Below are 20,734 nucleotides of genomic sequence, written 5' to 3'. Positions count from 1 at the left end.
TTGGGAAGATCCCCTGGAGAAGTGAATGGCAACCCACTCCAGTATTCCTGCCTGGAGCATCCGAGAAGAGCCTCGTGAACCTCAATCCACGGAGCTGCAAAGGATCAGACATGACTGAGCACCTGACACTAACTCTGACCTCAGGGGGCCCAAGTTCACATGCTGTTTCCATTCTGGAGTTTTACCATTGAACTGCCATGTATGCTGCTGAGTGAAAGAGAAAGCACAGAGATGGCATACTGGCTTCAGATGTGACCAACAATGCACCTGCTTGTATCTTGGTGGCGATGGCTAGTCCCATGACCCTTCCTAACTGCAAGTAGACAGGCGATGTAGCGTCCCCTGTGTCTGGGGTGGAGGAAAGGAAGACAAAATACGGAAGAGCACTTGTAGTCAGTCCCTCTCATACAGTGATCCATAATATGCACTCAATTAAGAGTGGCCATTATCATTTGTTATGACTAGCTTCTTCATTTCTTGGAAGAGTTTCTGAGAAGGCCATATTTGCCTTGATATTCTTAAGATATTTAAGTGCCTTCTATATGTCAAATGTTTTCAAACACAATGTCACATTAATCTTTTTTTAAATTAATTAATTAATTTTAATTTGAGGCTAATTACTTTACAATATTCTAGTGGTTTTTTTGCCATACATTGACATGAATCAGCCATGGGTGTACGTGTGTTCCCATCCTGAACCCTCCTCCCACCTCCCTCCCTATCTTGTCCCTCAGGGTCATCCCAGTGCACCAGCCCTGAGCACCCTCTCTCATGCATCGAACCTGGATTGGCAATCTATTTCACATATGGTAATGTACATGTTTCAGTGATATTCTCTCAAATCATCCGACCCTTGCCTTCTCCCACAGAGTCCAAAAGTCTGTTCTTTACATCTGTCTCTCTTTTGCTGTCTCGCATATAGGGTCATTGTTACCATCTTTCTAAATTCCATATATATTGGTGTTTTTCTTTCTGACTGAGTTCACTCTGTATAATAAATAGACTCCAGTTTCATCCACCTCATTAGAACTGATTCAAATGCATTCTTTTTAATAGGTAATATTCCACTGTGTCACATTAATCTTAAGAGGAGCATGTACATGTCAGTCAGGTGGATTTGCACATAACCACATAGCACATTTCTGTACCTCCCTTTGCATTCCTGACTGTAATACTGACTGTAGCGTCAGTCGATTGAGAAGGGTCTCTTTCCTTTTGTCCAAGGGTATCTTCTGCTGGGAGTCTCAGCTGCCTCCACACAACTGGACTTCCCTGAGCACCTGCTCGGGTACCATTAGACACACTGACTACCATGACCTTCCTGTGGGTCAGGTACTAGACAAGAGGCCAAGGAAACCTGGCTAATTATTTTTTCTTTTAAAATTTGAGCTACCAAGGAACTATATTTTCATCTCAGAGCAGGATCCCTCACTTTTCAAGAGTTCAACTTTGAAAACCTTGGCTCCACTTCTGGGGTCTTTCCTCATCTATCCCATAAGGTGGAGGCTTTGGATTTTGACCACCTACTAAGCTCATTCATCTGGGCATGGGTCTGGTGGCCAGTTTCAAAGACACTCATTAAAATCTGGCTGCAAATGTCGGGGGCGGGGAGAGTAAAAATCCCTCTCTTTAACTTCAGGTTTATGTCCAAGGAACCAGCTGATTACGTGACAAATGGGAGCACTCACACACCAAATGGGAAAGCATTTGGAGAATGTGTTAAAGTTGCCCAGAAGGATTACCAGGTGTCTAAATTTTACTAGCCAAAGCAAAGGGACTGTAGATGTCAGAGGGATTCCAGAGTGAGGGCTGGGACAGCCGGAGGACTTCTGCAGGGAGTCGGAATGCTCTGTCTAGGGAAGGACAGGAGATCCTCTTGTGCAGCATTAAGCAGGGGCAGCAACGAGGAGCTGCTCAGCCTGGCAGGTTCAGTTAGGCAGGAGGTCCCATGGCAGCAGCAGGAACAGGGTACTGCCCTCACACAGGAGGTGCTGGGACTGGAAAGAAATCCTGGCCGCCGGTAGAGTCAGCTCTCAGCAAACCCCAGAGCAGCCCCAGAGCACTTCTGATTCTCCTTGTCCCCTTCCTTCCACGGGCCTGCTTTTTGTCACCTCTGAGGCAGAGGCATCGTGTAGCACTGAGAGGAGGAAGGTGTGAGGAGTTGCAAGGTCAGGCCGAGGCCTGGGGTGGGCGGGAAGGGAGGGGTCTCCAGAGGAATTGAGATCAGGGCTCTGAGCCTACCCTGGCCCTCACTAGCATTTGGTCCTGGGAAGATGCCCAAGCCCCACGGCCTCAGTTCTTCATCTGGGAGGCGAGCGGGTGTGGGGAGCTCCATGTGTTGGGCTGCAGGATGCGCCTGAGGGACTGGGCAGAGCTTGCAGGGCCTGGTGGTGTTGGCTCTCTGATGGGAATGCATCAACAATTCACATTTAAGTATGTATGCTGTAGATATTAGGAAATGGAAGTTCCTTTCTAATCTTAATTTGTTAAAGTTGTGCTCATATTGAATTGATTTCAAAGGCTTTTCCACATCCATTGACATGCTTCAATGATTTCCCCTAATTGATTATTTTGGAGAATTATAATTGAGCTATTTTCTAGTTTGAATCATATTTTCATTCTTTAGCCATAACTTGTCTGTTCATGTAATTCACTGCTATACTGAATATGCTAGCTTAGGATATTTGCTACTGTGTGGGTGAACTTTGCTCAAGTGTTCTTTTCATGGCAGGAGTGGGGGTGCTCATCTGGTTTTATGGTAAAGGAAAGCTAGTCTGAGAAAATAAATAATTTCCCAGTTTTCTTGTGTGCTTCACAAGAGTTTACTGAAGACAGTGATTAACTTTCCCTGACATTTGGTAGAATTGGCCATCCAAATTGCCTGTCTGGGAACACCAGAGGGTAGCTTGGGTGTTGAGTACAGTTAAAGTTCATATTGTTTAAAATTTTCTATTTCTTTATGGACCAATTTGGTCGTTTAAAAAATAAAATTGTCCATTTCACCCAGAATTTCAAATTTAATTGCATGATAGTTATAATAAAACTTTATTATTATGAGAAACTGCAAGACACATACAGCAATATAGAATGGCTTAAGGGACCCAATATACTTTGCAGCTAGCATCAATCATCTGCAGTACATGGCCAATCTGGTTCCAATGTACCTTTACCTTCTCCACATCTCTGCCAATGGACTAATGTGAAGGTAGTCCAAGACATCAGGGTGTTTCATCTCTAAGTATGTCAGTATGCATATCTAAAACACAAGGAATCTTTTATAAAACATAAACCCAAAACAATGATCATTCCCCCAAATTTAAATGTTTTAACAAGAGCAGATATATAGCAATTTTCCACATTTATCTTATACCTTAATTTGCTTTTTAGTTTGTTTGTACCACAACAACCAGAAGGACCGTATTCATTCTGAAAAGCCTCTGATATCAAGTAAAAAAATTTTTTTTTCTGTTCCTTAAGTCTTTTTTAATCAATAGGGAAACTTTTTGCATCATCTTCTTTTCCTGTAGTTTTTGTTGTGAAAAAAAGCAGGTTTTGTATTTTTCAAGTTTCCCATAATACAGATTATGTTGAATGAAACGGTTTGATGTCGTTTAGCACGTTTGGCCCCTCAGTTCAGTTCAGTTCACTTCAGTCGCTCAGTCGTGTCTGACTCTTTGCAAACCCATGAATCGCAGCATGGCAAGCCTCCCTGTCCATCACCAACTCCCGGAGTTTACCCAAGCTCATGTCCATCGAGTTGGTGATGCCATCCAGCCATCTCATCCTTTTCCGTCTCCTTCTCTTCCTGCCACCAATCCCTCTCAGCATCAGGGTCATTTCCAATGAGTCAACTCTTCGCATGAGGTGGCCAAAGTATTGGAGTTTCAGCTTCAGCATCAGTCCTTCCAATGAACACCCAGAGCTGATCTCATTTAGGATGGACTGGTTGGATCTCTGAAAGGTTGTTGCTGAACAATAAGACGTGGGATTCTTGGCCTCCGGAGGAGACAAATTCAATCCGGGGCCAGAGATGAGGCTGGATCGTTCAGAGCTTTTGTGTAATAAACTTTTATTAAAGTAGAAAGGAGATAGAGAAAGCTTCTGACACAGGCATCAGAATGGGGAGGAGAGTACCCACCTCCTAGTCTTTAGCTGTAAGTTATATAGTCACTCACAGTCTGTTAATGAAAAGAAAGGAAGGTCTTAGAATTTAGAATGGCACCAGATAATTCATCCCTGGTCATAAAACGATTGACTTGAATCTTGTAGAAGGGCAGATTACCAAACAAATAGTTTCGTTTACATAGATTAGGGGAACGATATCTGAGTAAGGAGGTTAGGCCATTTGGCGGAACTTACAGAGTCTGGGGTAAATTAACATAGCTTTACGATAAACATTTCCATAAAAAATGTATTGGTTAACTCAAGGTTTGAGAATAGTTAGCTTCAGGTGAAACCAGGTGTCATGGCAACACAGCATTTTAAGAGAAACCTCCTTTTAAATTTGTATAGAGAAGAAAAAAATATCGCTGGTTTGTTTCCTCCTGCCACTTAAGAGAGATAAAAATGTCTGGCACTTACAGCCTATTTCTTCCGTTTGGAGACCCCTGGCCTTCCTGCCTGTTGACCTCTCATCTCCTTGCAGTCCAAGAGACTCTCAGGAGTCTTCTCCACCACCACAGTTCAAAAGCATCAATTTTTCCGCACTCAGCTTTCTTCACAGCCCAACTCTCACATCTATACATGACCACCGGAAAAACCATAGCCTTGACTAGACGGACCTTTGTTGACAAAGTAATGTCTCTGCCATCATGGCCAACAAAAGAGTCCAAAATGCAGTACTTGGATGCAGTCTCAAAAACGACAGAATGATCTGTGTTTGTTTCCAAGGCAAACCATTCAATATCACGGTAATCCAAGCCTATGCTCCAACCAGTAACACTGAAGAACCTGAAGTTGAACAGCTCTATGAAGACCTACAAGATCTTTTAGAACTAACACCCAAAAAAGATGTCCTTTTTATTATAGGGGACTGGAATGCAAAAGTAGGAAGTCAAGAAACACCTGGATGGAGTAACAGGCAAATTTGGCCTTGGAGTACAGAATGAAGCAGGGCAAGGCTAATAGAGTTTTGCCAAGAGCATGCACTGGTCAGAGCAAACACCCTCTTGCAACAACACAAGAGAAGACTCTACACATGACATCACCAGATCATCAACACCGAAATCAGATTGGCCCCTCAACAGTTTTTTAAATTGGTAGTAACAGGTAGAAGCTTGATTAACTTGTTTATTTACAATCCTGCTACCTAGGTGACACCATGTACTTCCATTAAGAAGAACATAATGCCTGTTGTCCTTTGTGCTGAGTTGGCAGTCATTGATGATCCTCACCTTCATTTACCCACTGGAGGTTGCAGAGGGGCAATTTTCAAATTCTCTCATTCAATTTTAGCTTATTACCTGAAATACTTTCATATGGAGAAAATTTTCCTTGATCACCATTTGCTTATTATGAGGGAATCATACAACATATTTGCTGTGTTTTTACAACATTTAAATATCTTTTGCATCTATAGTTTATACACTTTTAATTTATATTGTTTACATGTTATATTTTTTCTTTAGTATCTGGTCATATTTTGGGGAAAAAAAGTCTTTTTCATAAATATTTTCAAGTAATTGGCATTTCTTGTTTGGCCTTACTGCTTTCTAATTCAATATTTCTACACTTATCCTCATTAATCCCCTACCTTCTATTACTTAAGGTTTCATATGATGTTCATTACCTAGCTTCCTGAATTTCTTGGGTGATTTAAATATTTCTTGTTTTCTAATACATCTATTTAAGGTTATATATTTTCCTTTGAGTATCATTTTGGCTCTGTTACACAAGCCATGCTATTTAACTTCATGTATATTGCTTGAATTTTTTTACAAGTTGACTAAATCACTCTATCATGTATGCTATTTGAATTTTTCAATGTATGCCCCAAAACGAGTGAGTGTAAAAAATTAGTTTTGAGATGGCTGTGAAGATGATGGTGAAAGATACTTTATTTGGGGAAAGTTTCAGAGCCCAGGGGTATTTTGCTTTATTATTATTTTTATTAATTACAGAAGAGACAAACATTTGTAACTGCTGGTGACAGAGATGGGTTTATGTCAGGAATGCAAAGGAGTTTAACACTAGAAGATCAGTCATTATAATTGGCTGCATGTAACAGCCAAGGATTGTCCAGGAAAATAGTAGCCACTGCAAATATGTAAAATGGAGGGAACTTAATGCATGAGGTTGGTTACAAAAGTGGTAAGAAGTCAAGCAGGAGAGAATTGGGAAACCCAATGATTAGCAACATGAGGAAATCACTCACCTCTAGGATGGAAGGACAAAGAAAGGAGATCGTGTTACTGGAACTTGGGTGTTGGAATCAACAGGATTCAGAGCCAGGATGGGTCAATCTCATGGTTGAATGGCAGGAGCCATGGAGAATATGGAACCACTGAAGGACAAGCCAGTTGATGCAGAAAGTGAAAGTGAAGTCACTCAGTCATGTCCGACTCTCTGCCACCGCATGGACTGTAGCCTACCAGGTTCTTCTGTCCATGGGATTTTCCAGGCAAGAGTACTGGAGTGGGTTGCCATTTCCTCCTCCAGGAGATCTCCCTGACCCAGAGATTGAAACCAGGTCTCCCGTATTGTAAGCAGACACTTTACTATCTGAGCCACCATGGGAGAAGTCAGAGGAAGGAGAAAAATCTTTGACTTCTCTGTCTTCCAAGATTCTAATCTCTTGCTGGTGTCTCTGGTAAGCTGAACCAAAATGGCAGCCAACTCTTTGCTAGTTCGATTGCAGCCTATCGGAGTCGGCTCCTGTATACACTAGAACAGAGCAAGGAGGAATGAGGGATGGATCTGGGAATGCATAAGCCCAGGATTGCCTTATTACAATAACAGATTGAGTGAGAAAAATCAGACCAATGTCAATACAGAAAAGCATCAAATAAAAATCAACATCCAGTCATCATAAAAATAAGTGTTAGTCCAAAGTATTCAACTGCGATAATGTGTTTTGGGGAGGAAGACCAGAGAGACAAAGTGCCATTCTTATCACATCATATCAAGGGTACATTCTATCAACATGATTTATCACCATTGATATTTACCTTGATCACCTAGCTGAAGGAGTGTTTGTCAGGTTTTCTCCTCTCTTGAACTCAGAGGCAGAAATAAGGAAGAGAGGAAGCTAGCACTTGGATCATTTCCTAAATAACCAGCCCAGAAATCACTATTAACAATGGCTAACTTGTGACACAAATTACAACCCAACAAAAAATATTAAGCCCTATTTCCTGCAGTGAAAGAGAAGTCTTCCAACATGGAAAGCAATAAATGGGATCATGGTGTAAATAGAGAATATATGGGGGTTTGTGTCCAACTTAGAGGGACCCTGAATATCAGAGGAAGTGGTGTGGACCTTATTTTACATGCTAAGTGGCTTCAGTCGTGGCAGACTCTTTGCAGGCCTGTGGATTTTAGTCCTCCAGGCTCCTCTGTCCATGGGATTCTCCAGGGAAGAATACTGGAGTGGGTTGCCATTTCCTTCTCTAGGAGATCTTCCCAACCCAAGGATCGAACCTGCATCTCTTATGTCTCCAGCATTGGCAGAAAGGTTTGTTTCCACTGGCAACACCTGTGAAGCTTTTTCTTTTATGGGTGGTAGAGAATTAAGCAGCAGAGTGACATGGTCACACCTGGGCTCCTCTCATCCTCCTCAGTTCCTTTTGGGTGTGGGATTTGGATCTGATTTCTTCTATACTATCCTCACTGGGTATGAGGAAGGCTTAAATGTTCTCAGTTTGCAATGTACTGATGAATACCTCAAAAGAAGGGCAGCATTTAAACTCCCATCTAAGAACAATCCTTTGCTCATTTTGAGATTAAAGTGTTTCAATAAGACACACATTCAGTTCACCTATGTTCTCTTTATTCTTTCAGGTCAAACTCCATCCAGTGACTGCTCAACATCATGGCCCCAAACCCAGGAAAGCATGAAGTCTTCATGAGGAGCTGAAAACACCAGATGAGCAGCCACATTGTGTATTATGAACTCCCTAAACTATGGTCATGTGCAATATTGCATTTCTATCTAAAAATACTGGAAATAGAACTGCCATGGGTAGCTTTAAAAAATCCCATTTTTCATGAAAATCTGATCACTGCTGTGAAAGAACAAAATGATGGCAAGAAAGAGCTCCTCAGAAAATGACAATCTGAGCCCACGTCCTCCAAGTGCTGGGTAACCAAAGTGGCATTTAGGAGGAAATGACCAACCAGGCACAATAGGAAGGGAATTTAGGTTTGGAGGAGTACAATATTCTGATGACTTCCAGAAGTATAAAACCCAGTCTTTCTTAAAGTATTCTCTGGCACATATCAAGACACAGAGACCTTTGACCCTTGTAACAGGATAAACATTCTGGCCCTTCCCTGATAGTGTATGAGTTTAATGTCAGTACACAAGAAACAAGTGCCCGCACAGTTTGAATTCCAGGCCTGGCCTTCCTGTCACTATTACACAAAAGTGAGTGTATGAAAGGAGTATTTAGTAATTCTATTTCACTTTCGCTTAAGTCAAAAGGACCTGGGACTGTGTTTGGTTAGGAAATCCACCCTTCTAGCAACAGAGAGGTCGAGACAGTAAGGTGATAGATACCTAAGCACAAAAAATAGGCCTATGACCAATGTTCATCGCAGCACTGTTTATAATAGCCAGGACATGGAAGCAACCTAGATGCCCATCTGCAGATGAATGGATAAGGAAGCTGTGGTACATATATACCATGGAATATTACTCAGCCATTAAAAAGAATTCATTTGAATCAGTTCTAATGAGATGGATGAAACTGGAGCCCATTATACAGCGTGAAGTAAGCCAGAAAGATAAAGACCATTACAGTATACTAACACATATATATGGAATTTAGAAAGATGGTAATGATAACCCTATATGCAAAACACAAAAAGAGACACAGATGAACAGAACAGACTTTTGGACTCTGTGGGAGAAGGCGAGGGTGGGATGTTTCGAGAGAACAGCATTGAAACATGTATATTATCTAGGGTGAAACAGATCACCAGCCCAGGCTGGATGCATGAGACAAGTGCTCGGGCCTGGTGCACTGGGAAGACCCAGAGGGATCGGGTAGAGAGGGAGGTGGGAGGGGGGATCAGGTTGGGGAATACATGTAAATCCATGGCTGATTCATGCCAATGTATGACAAAAACCACTACAATATTGTAAAGTAATTAGCCTCCAACTAATAAAAATAAATGGAAAAAAAAAAAAAGCTACCCATGGTTTAAAATAGTTCTGTCTCTGTTGGCTATGTAAGTGTCAGGCACCTCTCCTACAGATGTTTGCCGAGGCGTACTTGTCACTGCTCCTGTTTGTGTTTGTGGTCACGTTGACCTGTTTCATGTATTGAGAGCCAAATAAAGTTGATCCAACTAGATTGCAGGAACTGTGAGTAAGACATTATTTAGCGAACACTTTCTGATCTCCCACTAATAGTTGTAGTACTATACAGGTTATGCATTTCATCAGGGGTGTGTTGGGTAGTTTCTGGATTTTGAGGAACTGTACAATTTTATTTAAGTTCTTGAATATATCTACTGTACATAAATTTGTTCTTAGTATTTTCTTTTTATCCTTCCACCATCTTTAGTGTAGGGCTTGTAGAATTGTAGTGCTAGTCAGCATTTCATTTCTGATATTAGTCATTTGTCTTCTCCTTTTCAATTTTGCTTATTTGGCTAGAGTTTTATCAATTTGTTGATCTTTTCGATAAATCAGTTTTCTTTTTTCCCCATAATTCCTTTCCTTATTTTTGATTTTAGTTTTTTTCTTTTCCTCTTGTGTTTTTGGTTTGTTTGTTTTCAGATTCTTTGGGTAAAGTTTTCTCTTTTTTTTCTAAGTTAAGGTGGAAGCATAGATTATTGATCTATTAGTCTTTATTCTTTCTTAATCTAAACATTAAATGGTATAATTTTCCCTCTTAACACTGATTTAGCTACATCCCATAAATTGTAATACATCGCATTTTCTTTTAATTCATCCCAGTGCAGTTTCTACTTCCTTGAGAATCTCTATTTGACCTATGGATGGTTGATTAATTTCTAAGTGTTTTGAGATTTTTCTTCTCCTTCCATACTGTTTGCCTTCCAGTTTCATTCTTTTCTTGTCAGAGAACAAACTCTACATCATTTAAATTTTTTCAATTAGTTTGGATGATATAGGATGCTATCTTGGTGAATGTTTCCCATGTGCTTGAAATAAACGTGCATTTTGCTCTGGTTGATACAGTGATACTTAGATGCATAGTGTTTGTGAATCACACAGGGCCCAGTCTGTCCCTTGGGGAATGGTGCAGTTCTCCAAGCTTTTGGTATCCTGCCTCTGGTGAGAGTCCTACATGCACAGCTCAGGTCGAACTTAGGAGTTACTACAGCTTGCTGGAATCCCTTGGTCATATTTGGTATTCTCCACTCTCTGCCCTCACTCTTTGGCTACCAGCAGGCTTTCCTTCTGGTCCTCTCACTCAGAGTGGCGGGGGTGGGTGGGTGGGTATAGTTTCTTCACTCTGTTGTGTACTTCCCTTGAAAGGATTCGCCTAGATGACCAAGTGGTGAGATAATACAAAAATAGTGCAACAGTCACTTCTCACAGAAGTTTTCTTTACAAAAAGAAATACCACCCTCCCTCAAAATTTTAGGTGTCTGCCATGCTGTTAATGAGTCTCCCACCACAGGGTTACAGATTTGGGCCTAGGGCTTTTGCTTCTACCCATGTTATAAATCCCTCAGTATATTCATGCTATTTTGCTTTATTACAGGGATCAGCAAACTTTCCTGGTAAATGGTTAAATTGTAAATACCTTCGACTTTGTACGCCATATTTTTTGTGAGATAGACAGATTTTGTATTTTATGATTTATTATATTCATAATAACTTTGTATTTAATGTATTCATATTTAATGCTTATGATTTGTTACTTCATTGATCGATTTACTTTATTATAATATTATAATAGTAATTAGCTTATATTATATTTTAATATTTAGTCCTTACCCCATGTTCTTTTTTTGTTAGAGGATCATTTCACATCCAGCAAACTACAGTCTATGTAGCTGTCATATTTCCTTTAACTTCTCTTTGCAGTGACAGTTTCTCAGACCTTCATGGTTTTTTCTTTTTTTTTTTTGATGACATTGACAATTTTGAGGCATCCTGGTTAAGAATACTGAAGGGACTTCCCTCAAGGTCCAGTAGTTGGGACTCTGTGCTTCCACCGCACGGGGTGTGGGTTTGATCCTTCGTTAGGGAACTAATATTCTGCATGCTGAGTGGCCAAAATAATTGAAAACATCCAACTAGTTTGTGGCAACCATGAGTCCCTCTTTATCCCTCACCACTTTACTCTTGAGCTCCACACAGTGCAGGACACTCTGGCTGTCCACTGAGTTAAGGGTGGGGTGCACAGCTATTTGAATATCATGGTCCTTGTCTCAAATAAAAGGACAATTTCATGGACTCCTACAAGAAAGTGATGGAGTTCTAGGAAATCAATCACAGCCACTCTCAGTTCAGCACAGCTTCTGCAGACATTGGTGCTTACTCATCACAGGAGCAACTGCTAACACTCGGTGGGAGACATGGTGTTACCATGATAGAGAACATTTCTCCAGTTCCCAGAGGGGGAAATGGGCATTCTCAAGATCTCACCCTGGAGAGCCAGCTCTCTGTGCAGCCTTTCCCGGCTGGCAGAGTTTGGAAAGGGTTTTGTGGAGGGAGAGTGGGAAAGACCCAGATAAGTCGAAGCAGGGGTAGAGTGGCTCTTGTCCTGGTCTCTGTTAACCTGGACATTGCATTCAAACCTAGAGCGGGGGAAATAGCCTGGGAAGCCCACAGTCAGGGCAATGTGACCTAGAACAGAGGTTCCTCTACATCAAGAAGGAAAGTCTCTGTTTATTATCTCTACAGATATTGCAACATAGATGCTCATCTCCTTGGGAGTGATTCTGGCTCCTGACTCCTGGGCGGTGAGGCCTTGACTCTAATCCAAGGCAGGTGGGTCTCTCTTTGTATCGCTTCATTCAGATAACTGGAACCAAGAGTAATTCATCACTTTGTGAAGGATTAATCAAGTGTGTTTCAAGTTCACTTCAAAGACAGTTCAACTGATGAAAATATACAACACCCATTACACATGAGGGCCATAGGCAGGTGCAAAATTCAGAATCGGACTTTAGGAGAGCAGAGCTCTATGGAGATACTGTTAGACAGTCTTCACCCATGTCTGCTGGTCTGTTGCATCTTGCTCTGTCATGTGGTGTTTACTAAACTTGACTGTGTGGTGGTAATCGTCAAAGCTGGGGAATGGACTCACATTGTTCTCTATTTGCATGTGGGGGGAGAGGTGACGCTTTCTGAGTAATCGATCTTTGAACCAGGAAAGCGATTCTTAACCTGCATGTGTCCTCTAGTCCCGTTAGGTATTCCTGCTGTTCAGTCAGGGAAGGTAAGGGAATTTGAAATTTAAAAAGTCTGACAGTGTACAGATGCCAACTTTAAGAAATTAGAACAAGCAGAAAAGGATTCTGATCTGCAGAATCCTTGTGGGATGTGGGCGTGTCATGTGGGATGCTGTACTGGAGCCAGAAGTGACAGTAGCTCCCAAGGGACGTTTAAAATTTCACTCACACTGTTTCTTGCTCCAATCTGGAAGTATCATATGGGTGAATGACACCACCATTGCAGTTAGGTTTACTCCACTAGAAGAGAAACCTTGCTAGCAAGGAGGGATGGAGTTCAAGCAAAAATCTTGACATGTTGATATGATACATTTATAAATGGTGACGTCGTATTAGCTACCACCTCCATTCTATCACATTTGTGTGTGTGTGTGTGTGTGTGTGTGTGTGTGTGTGTGTTCAGAATGTAGAAGTTCTACTCTCTTAGCAATAGTCAAGTATTTGATGCAGAATAGAGCTATAAGCATCCTGCTGTACACTGGATTCCACAACCTGTTAGTATTATAAGTGGGGGCTAGTACCCTGTGAACAGTGTCTCCCTATTTCCCCATCCCCTAATTCTTTGTAAACACCACTCTCTTCCCCATTTCTCTGTTTGTCCTTTGTACTTTATAAATTTATTTTTATTTTTATTTTGTTTTTGTCCTCGTTGCTCAGCATGTGGGTTTTTAGTTCTCCAACCAGGGATCAAATTCATGTTCCCGGGACTGGAAGTGCAGAGTCTTAGCCACTGGACTACCAGGGTAGTCCCAGTTTGTCCTTTTTAGATTCCACATGTAACAAACCGTATTTATCTTTTTCAGTGTCACTTATTTTACTTAGCATAATGCCCTCAAGCTCCTTTCAAGTTGTTGGAGATGGCAGAATATGTTGAATATGTCGCATCTTCTTTATCCGTTCATCCACTGATGGACACTTAGATTGTATCCATATTTTGGATACTGTGAACAATGCTGTAATAAATGTAGGAGTGAAAATATCTTTTCGATATCTTGTTTTCATTTCCTTTTGAATATACACTCAGATGCGGAATTGCTGGATCTTATGGTAGCTTCCTTGATAGTGTTCTTTGATTCACAGACTTTTATTCATTTATTTATTTATTTATTTGATCAGGTCCAATTTATATATGTCTTTCTTTTTTTTTTTTGCCTCTGTTTTTGCTGTCATATCCATGAAATCTTTACCACCTAAAATATTTCTAGATATATACATAAACACATGATAGGAAGTACATCTATAATTCTTTGCTCTCTCAACCAAGAGGTCCCCAGACCAATGACCCTTCAGTACCAATGAGCACAATGAGTGTACAGATCGAGATTTGCCAATACCTTTTGACAACAAAAGGAACAAGGGGTTCCATGGAAAAATTGATGATTCTAGAGTTGGGTCAGGAAATATGGAAAATGAGCCTGGAGCATCTTTGTATCATGTGAAAAAAAGTACTCAAAATTTTTTCAAAAAAGGAAGCAAAATGTCCAGGGATATGACAAAGTTATTTACAAAGGCAGCTGACAGGAAGAACTCCCAATAGCCAATCTGAGAACAATTTGAAAATAAAAATATATAATGTTGTATTGGATTTTAACCCAAAGTATAGTATAAATACCATGAGTCCATACTGAGAAAAATTAATGATTTCTTAATTACGCAAACAAGGATAGACAAATCTCCCACAGAGAAAAATTCCAGTTTATGCAGACACTCCCACTTCTAGAGAGTGGAGCGTAACTTCCTACCCCTGAAGCCATGGACCATACATCGAGACTTTCTTCCAAAGAGGACAGATGGAAAGGGGACATAAAACAATCACTTTATCGCATAGACACCTGACAAGCACTACCTCAGCCACATGATCAATGAGAGCATCACCAATGATGAATTGTACTAATAGAATACACACTTGCTATGCTGTGATGAGAATGGGATTTTACATCTGTAATATTCCTCCCCCAAACTCGTAATCCCAGACTAGTCATGAGTAAAATATCAGATAAATCTCCCAATCAAGGGACATTGTTCAAAACATCTACTGAGTACTCCTCAAAACTGTCAAGATCATCCAAAACAAAGAACTGTTAAAGCTGAGAGGAACCCAAGGAGACATTACAACTAAATGTTAGGGTGGTTTCCTGGCCAGGATCCTGGAGCAGGTAAAAACCTATAGAAATCTGAGTCAAGTGTGGGCTTTAGTTGATAATAAATAATGCATCAATACTTCCTCATTAATTGTAATAAATGTATCATATTAATGTAAGATATTAGGAATAGGGGAAACTGGGAGAGGGCATATGAGAATTCCACTATTTTCACAAATATTATTCAAATTTTAAAGGATTACAAAGGAAAAGGTCAAACTAAAGTCTATTGACAGTTTCAAAATAAAAGACACAAGGAAACTTACGGCAAAACATGCTGAGTATGTTAAAAAAGGAAATAGGAAACCAAGCACAAGCACACGGAACTTGTAAGTGTGAAACAACCCTTCCTAAATTATCTTCAGCTTTTCCTCTGCCTTAACCTCCAGTCTAATATAATACACTAACCGGGCCTCTTCCACCACAGAAACATCTCTGGATCCAATTTTTCTCAAGCCCCACAAACACTGCCCTTATCCAAACTCATAGATGTTTTCCCTGGATATGAGAAGAGCCACCAATCGAGGCCAGGTATAGACCTAGAACCCTGTAATGCTCAAAAACCACTTTAAGATGTCTGCCAGTGTTATTTGCCACAGATGTCTGACAAGTTCCAGGCAGGGATCAGTGTCTTGCCAAAGAAACAAGGGTCCAGAGCAAAACTTTAGCTGTGTGTATGTGTGAACATGCTTAGTCGCTCAGTATGTTTGACTCCTTGTGACCCCACAGACTGTAGCCCACCCCACGCCCTTGGGCTCTGGTCTATGGGATTTCCCAGGCAAGAATACCAGAGTGGGATGCCATTTCCTCCTCCAGAGTATCTTCCCACCCAGGGATTGAACCTGTGTCTCCCACTTTGCAGGTGGATTGTTTAACACTGAGCCTCCAGGGAAGCCATGAGGAAACACAGGGACTTCTCAGAGGAGCAGAACATTCACTGAATCCTTAAGCCAGGGGCGGCACCTGTCCAAGTGGTGATGGCCTGGGCAAGATCAGCTTGGGAACAGGGTGGTGTGTTTTCACACAGAGGCAGCTGCTGAAGATGTTGGATCCTGAAAATGACCTCCAGATAAGTCGGTGGGGGCAGGGGGCAGTTTGGGCCTCCTAGCAGCCAAAGGCCTGAGGTTCTTATGTACCCAGAGCTAGATCCCATCCACACCTAACAGTCATATCCAATAAGGGGCATGAGGAGTACCTGCTATGATGGCTGTCACATGTCCATCCTGGAGTGACCCCCCGGGTCCCGGCCTTGGCCTCAGAGCACAGATGTCCTCATGGAGGCCAGGGAGGCAGCTCACCTGCAGCAGCATCTCCTCCCCGCTCCCTCTCCTGACCAGCCCTGGGCAGGTCAGGTGGGATCTCCAGGGGCTTGCTGCTTCTACCTCTCTGGGGCAGCCGGCTCTCTTTGCAGCCTGCACCCCTGGGACCCCAGTGTCCTCTCTGCCTGGTTCCTTTCCAAATCCTCGTTTGAGTCTGGAGACTCTGGCACCTAGGAGGGCATCCTGGGTACCACCCTTGCCATCTGCTAGATCCCGTCCTCTGTTCAAACAGCCCGACTGGCTCCTAGTTGGCTCTGCAGGTGGCTGACCAGACACCCCTTTTCCTCTCATACTCAGGCTCAAAATCCATGACCTTACAGTCACATTTAGAAGACCCTGAGTTTTCTCCAACACGTGGGATTCCACAGGGAATGGTCTGATACACCTCAGGATCATAGAGATGCACCCCATGAATCCATGGCAATGATTACTACTGACTGACCATAAGGAGTGTCAAGTCCTGCCAGCTCTACCTGTAGCACTGTGGAAGGGGATGCTGCTCTGGGACTTTCAGATAAAGATACACACATGAGGTCATCAGGACCAGGGCCTAAGCCACTCTCAGTGGGGGGCAGGTAGGACAAAACCCAAGGCCAGGTTCTGAGGGAGTGGGGGCACTGTGGGCAGCAGGGTTGTTTCGGGCAAGGGGGCTCGTGGCTGGGGCCCATGAGGAGGATGCTCCCAACTCCAACAGGAACCTTTGACAGCTGGCTGCTATCCTCCCGAAGGAGAACGAGCAGAACCCCGAGGGGACTGACAGTGCAGCTCAGGGTGGGTGGGGGCACGCTGTGGGTTGGGGGTGCGTGGAATTCCTGTAGCCAGCTCCCTGCGGGCAGCCTCTCTCAAGGGTCAGAAGTACAGGACTTTAGTCTCTGCAAGAAAAACCTCACTCGGAGTGCTCTGTGTCTTAGTGTTGTCCTGACTTGAGGATTAACTCCCAGGTGCCTGTGTCCCTTCAAAACAAATGGTCATGACAAAAATGCTTCTTCTCAAAGTTCATTGATCACGGGTCATGGCATCACCCATCCTAAGTGAATAGGCCTGGCAGGCTCATGTCCCCATGTGTGCAGGGAGAGAGGAAGACAAGAGGTGGTGGAGCACCTAAGATCTCTCCAATTCCACACTGCCTAACAGATGCTCAACAAAGAGCAGCAGTTAGAATTTATAATGACAAAATCTCAAAAAAAAAAAAAAAAAGACAAAATCGCCTATGTTTTGGGGAAGAGAGTCTGAGCAGGTCACATGAGTCTTGAAATTCTCCACCTTTTCCAAGTGTCCATTGACTATGTGGCAGTGACCACATGTGTGGCCAGAATCACATCTCCTGTTCCCATTGTTCTCTGGCACTCAACAGGGAGAGCTACCCCTTAGAGTTGCCCCTTCAGCCCGTTGCACCCACATGCACACCCCACTGCAGTGACCTCACCACCTCCTTAGGCCCAGAACTCGCTCCTGTCATTTGATGCCAGGCACAGCCTTAGCCTGTGAGTCTCTGCTGTCTCCACACTTCTGAACCTGCGTGAACCCGGGGACGCTGGTGGATGTTGCATCTTTCCTGGCTAGCACTTATTTCTCGTGTTATTCAGATCTCAGACTCTGTCCCTCTCTCCTCTGGAAATAGTTTTGTTTTCAAGACACCTCATAGGATTGGCAGCTCAACAGGAAACGGAATAGAAAACCAGTCAAAATTGCTGTTCTGTGTGTTTTCCTCCTAGAGGTTATATTATTCAATTTGGCTGTTAGTGTGTGTTTGAGGGGGTGGGAAACAGTGTCTTTCCTGGCTGGGAATCAAAGTTCCCAGGATCCAGTCAGCCAGCAGGATTTCTCCACTTTCACTCATTTCATCCCTCTGAAATCTAGACCGTGCTCACAAGTGGCCAAAATAAAGTCCAGATGACCAAGTAAATGCTCATTTCAATATATTGGTAATCAGTTTTCCCAGGACAGAGAGAAGAGGGCCAACCCAGGGAATACTTGGCCATACTTCAAAGCAACATGCACATTTCTCCAGGATTCTGAGCAGATGGTGGGGCAGTGGTAGAAAACACCTCCTTTGTCCCTGTGGTTAACAGCAATGCAACAACTGTCAGGACCCCTTCCTTCCCAACCCAGAAAGAGATCTCTCTGTGTTTTACCCAAGATGCAAAAGGACACTTCACATCAATGATTCATTTCAGACTTTCCTGTCACCCCCAAGATACACTGTCGGCAGGTCTGAGGGATGCCATCATGCAGCCTCATCACAGTGACCTCCCACAGAAGGAACCCAGCTTCCCAAAGTCCCAGAACACCCTGGCTCAGACACTGACATTCCAGTGCTCCTCCTGGAGCCTCACCGCCCCGCCCCATGCTGCCTTGTTTAGTGGGACTAGGGGACTTCTCTCCACCTTCTTTGTGTGACTAGGACTACTAGAGCATCGCTCTAGGTGTGGGGGTGTCCTACTTCTCCTAGTGTCCCTACTGCAAACCCAGCCTTTCACGGAGCAGAGGCTCCGTAAAGGTCTTTGGAATACACGAGCCAGTGAGCAGGGGGCTCAATTAATTATCTGCTACTTCCTTAAATAACCCAGGCAAATCCAAATGCACAAGAGATAATTTAGTTTTTGAAAATAACACACAAGAAGGACAGAAGCATGAATTCTCTACAAGTATTTTTATCATCTAGTTCGTCCCCCATCAATGTTGCTGCTAAATAAGCTCACTTTTCCAAAACAGTTCTAATTCCAATTCCACTCCATTCTGTTCAGGACCACAAAACACAATGGAAGAGTTTCCAATATCTTTTACAAAACAGCAAAACTCTTGTTCATGAATTGGATAAGCACAAACGCTCTGTGATCAGCATCATTCATGAAGCTAAGACACTGAAGTTTATTTAGTCTTCTATGAAAACAAGCAAAGTTTGAAATTTTTCTAAGGAAAGCAGGTGAATCTCCAAGTCATCATAGAGAACAGGAACCCAAAGATGCAATAGACTGGTTTCCCAAAGTGCCCCAGGGCCTCACTTCTGAGAAGGCTGACCACTCCGTCTTCAATCACAGAGGGAAGGATCACCTGGATCCTGCTCTGGCTCAGGCAGCCTCATCCTCCTCCCTTACAGCCTCTGCAGACAGGGGTGGGAAGGCCCTCGAAGCCCTTTCTTTGACCCTGAGCAGAAATGCCATGACTTCCTGCTTGCTGGTCTCCGCATAGGCCCGGGGACCCCACAGGAACTCATAGCGAGCAGGGTAGCTGTAAGGCACCTGCCGGTACTCCAGGTACCCCTGCTGCACCCACACGTGTGTCAGAAGTGTCCTGGGATCCCCAAAGACACAGTGCACACTCCCGACACACACACCCAATCTGCTGAGTGCTCCCCAGACCTTCTCCTCAGGGGCGCGGTCCCCATTCCTCATGATCAGGCTGAGGATCAGCACCAGGAGGCCGGCCTTGGGCATGCTCTGCCCACCGCTCAGCATCACATCACAGGTGAGGCCCAGGTTGGGGACCATGATGTAGATGTGCTCCCTGGGGTCCACCTCCTTCACCTCCACACCACAGACCAGCTCCAGGCACTGTGAGGCTTGGCTGAAGACCACCGGGAAGTGCTCCTGGTTATCCCTGAGGACCTTCTTCAGTATTTCCGCCTGGGAGGTCAGCTCCTTGGCTCGATACTTGAAGAGCAGGAACTTTATTAGGTTAGCTTTCATCTCCTTCAGAGCCTCCTGGGGCAAGGGCTCCCCAGTGGCTACGGAGGACACTGTGAGGGAGGAGGCTGAGGTGGATGCAGCCACCCCTGCCTCAGCCCCCAAGAGCTGCACATTCACTGGGCACTGGGCCTCGCCAGGGTCCGGAAAGCCTTCCTCGGGCTTGCTCAGCTCACTCATCTCGACCACGAGCACGATGCCTGGGATCAAACCACAGACAGGAGTGGGGCAGGGGAATAGATGGGGATCACGGGCCAGGCTAGGGGAGAGAGGGGCTGTGAATGGCCTCAGCTGAGATCCACACCCTGGGCGGTCTCACACAGGCCACTTACAGGTCTCCTTTTGTGGGGTGCTCTCAGACCTCACAGGGGCAAGCCTCCAGGGCAGCCAGTCCGCTGGCTACCTGAAAGAGGAAGGGAGGTGTCTCCCCATGGTGCAGTCAGCACAGTCTGGGATTTCCAGGGCTGACAAGGTGGGGGATTAAGCCCTTGTGGGGTCCCCTCTGTTCTGGGATGGGGAGCTCCTGGTGCACACTCTGGGCACCCTCCTCACCTTGACTCCTGGGACTGCCTGGACCACCTCTGCCCTCTGACCTCAGGACTGGAGCCTCAGTCCTCTGCCTTCCTCTCCCGGTTCCTGGCGCTCCTGTGAGAGAAAGGGAGGGGGCAGCTCTGCGGTATCCTGTGGCACAGCCCTGAGCCTTCCATGACAGTACGAGGGGTAGACTCTGTGAGGTCCCCCAAGTTGTGTGGTAGGAGGTCCCCTCAGGGCTCCCTTGTAGTGCTCACCTTTCCCCTGGCACGACCTGGTCCCTCCCCTCTGGGGACCTGCATGGAAATTCTGAACAAGGTCCGAGCCTGAACAGAAAGCGCTGAGGGGCTCCACATGCAGCCGAACCTACCCAGGGTTTCCTGTGGGTCCTAGGCTGGGGAGATGCTCAGTCCTCAACTCCTCCTCATGTCCGGCCTTGGCCTCCCAGCACTGACCACAGGGG

At 44.1% G+C, this 20,734-nt stretch overlaps 1 protein-coding gene across 1 annotated transcript; it reads right to left on the bottom strand.

Annotated features, from left to right (window-relative positions):
- Positions 1–19,125: 19,125 nt before the first annotated feature.
- LOC136153897 (melanoma-associated antigen 10-like) lies at positions 19,126–19,920 on the bottom strand. Its single transcript, XM_065916039.1, has one exon. The coding sequence runs from the start codon at positions 19,918–19,920 to the stop codon at positions 19,126–19,128; it is 795 nt and encodes a 264-aa protein (XP_065772111.1).
- Between the last annotated feature and the right edge of the window lie 814 nt (positions 19,921–20,734).

This window comes from Muntiacus reevesi, chromosome X, assembly GCF_963930625.1.
Source record: "Muntiacus reevesi chromosome X, mMunRee1.1, whole genome shotgun sequence".
Classification (NCBI taxonomy): Eukaryota; Metazoa; Chordata; class Mammalia; order Artiodactyla; family Cervidae; genus Muntiacus; species Muntiacus reevesi.
This window is presented reverse-complemented; position numbering and strand designations above follow the sequence as displayed.

Bases quoted from the DNA above. Each gene is read 5' to 3' on its own strand.
- LOC136153897 (XM_065916039.1), bottom strand. From the start codon at position 19,920: ATGAGTGAGCTGAGCAAGCCCGAGGAAGGCTTTCCGGACCCTGGCGAG.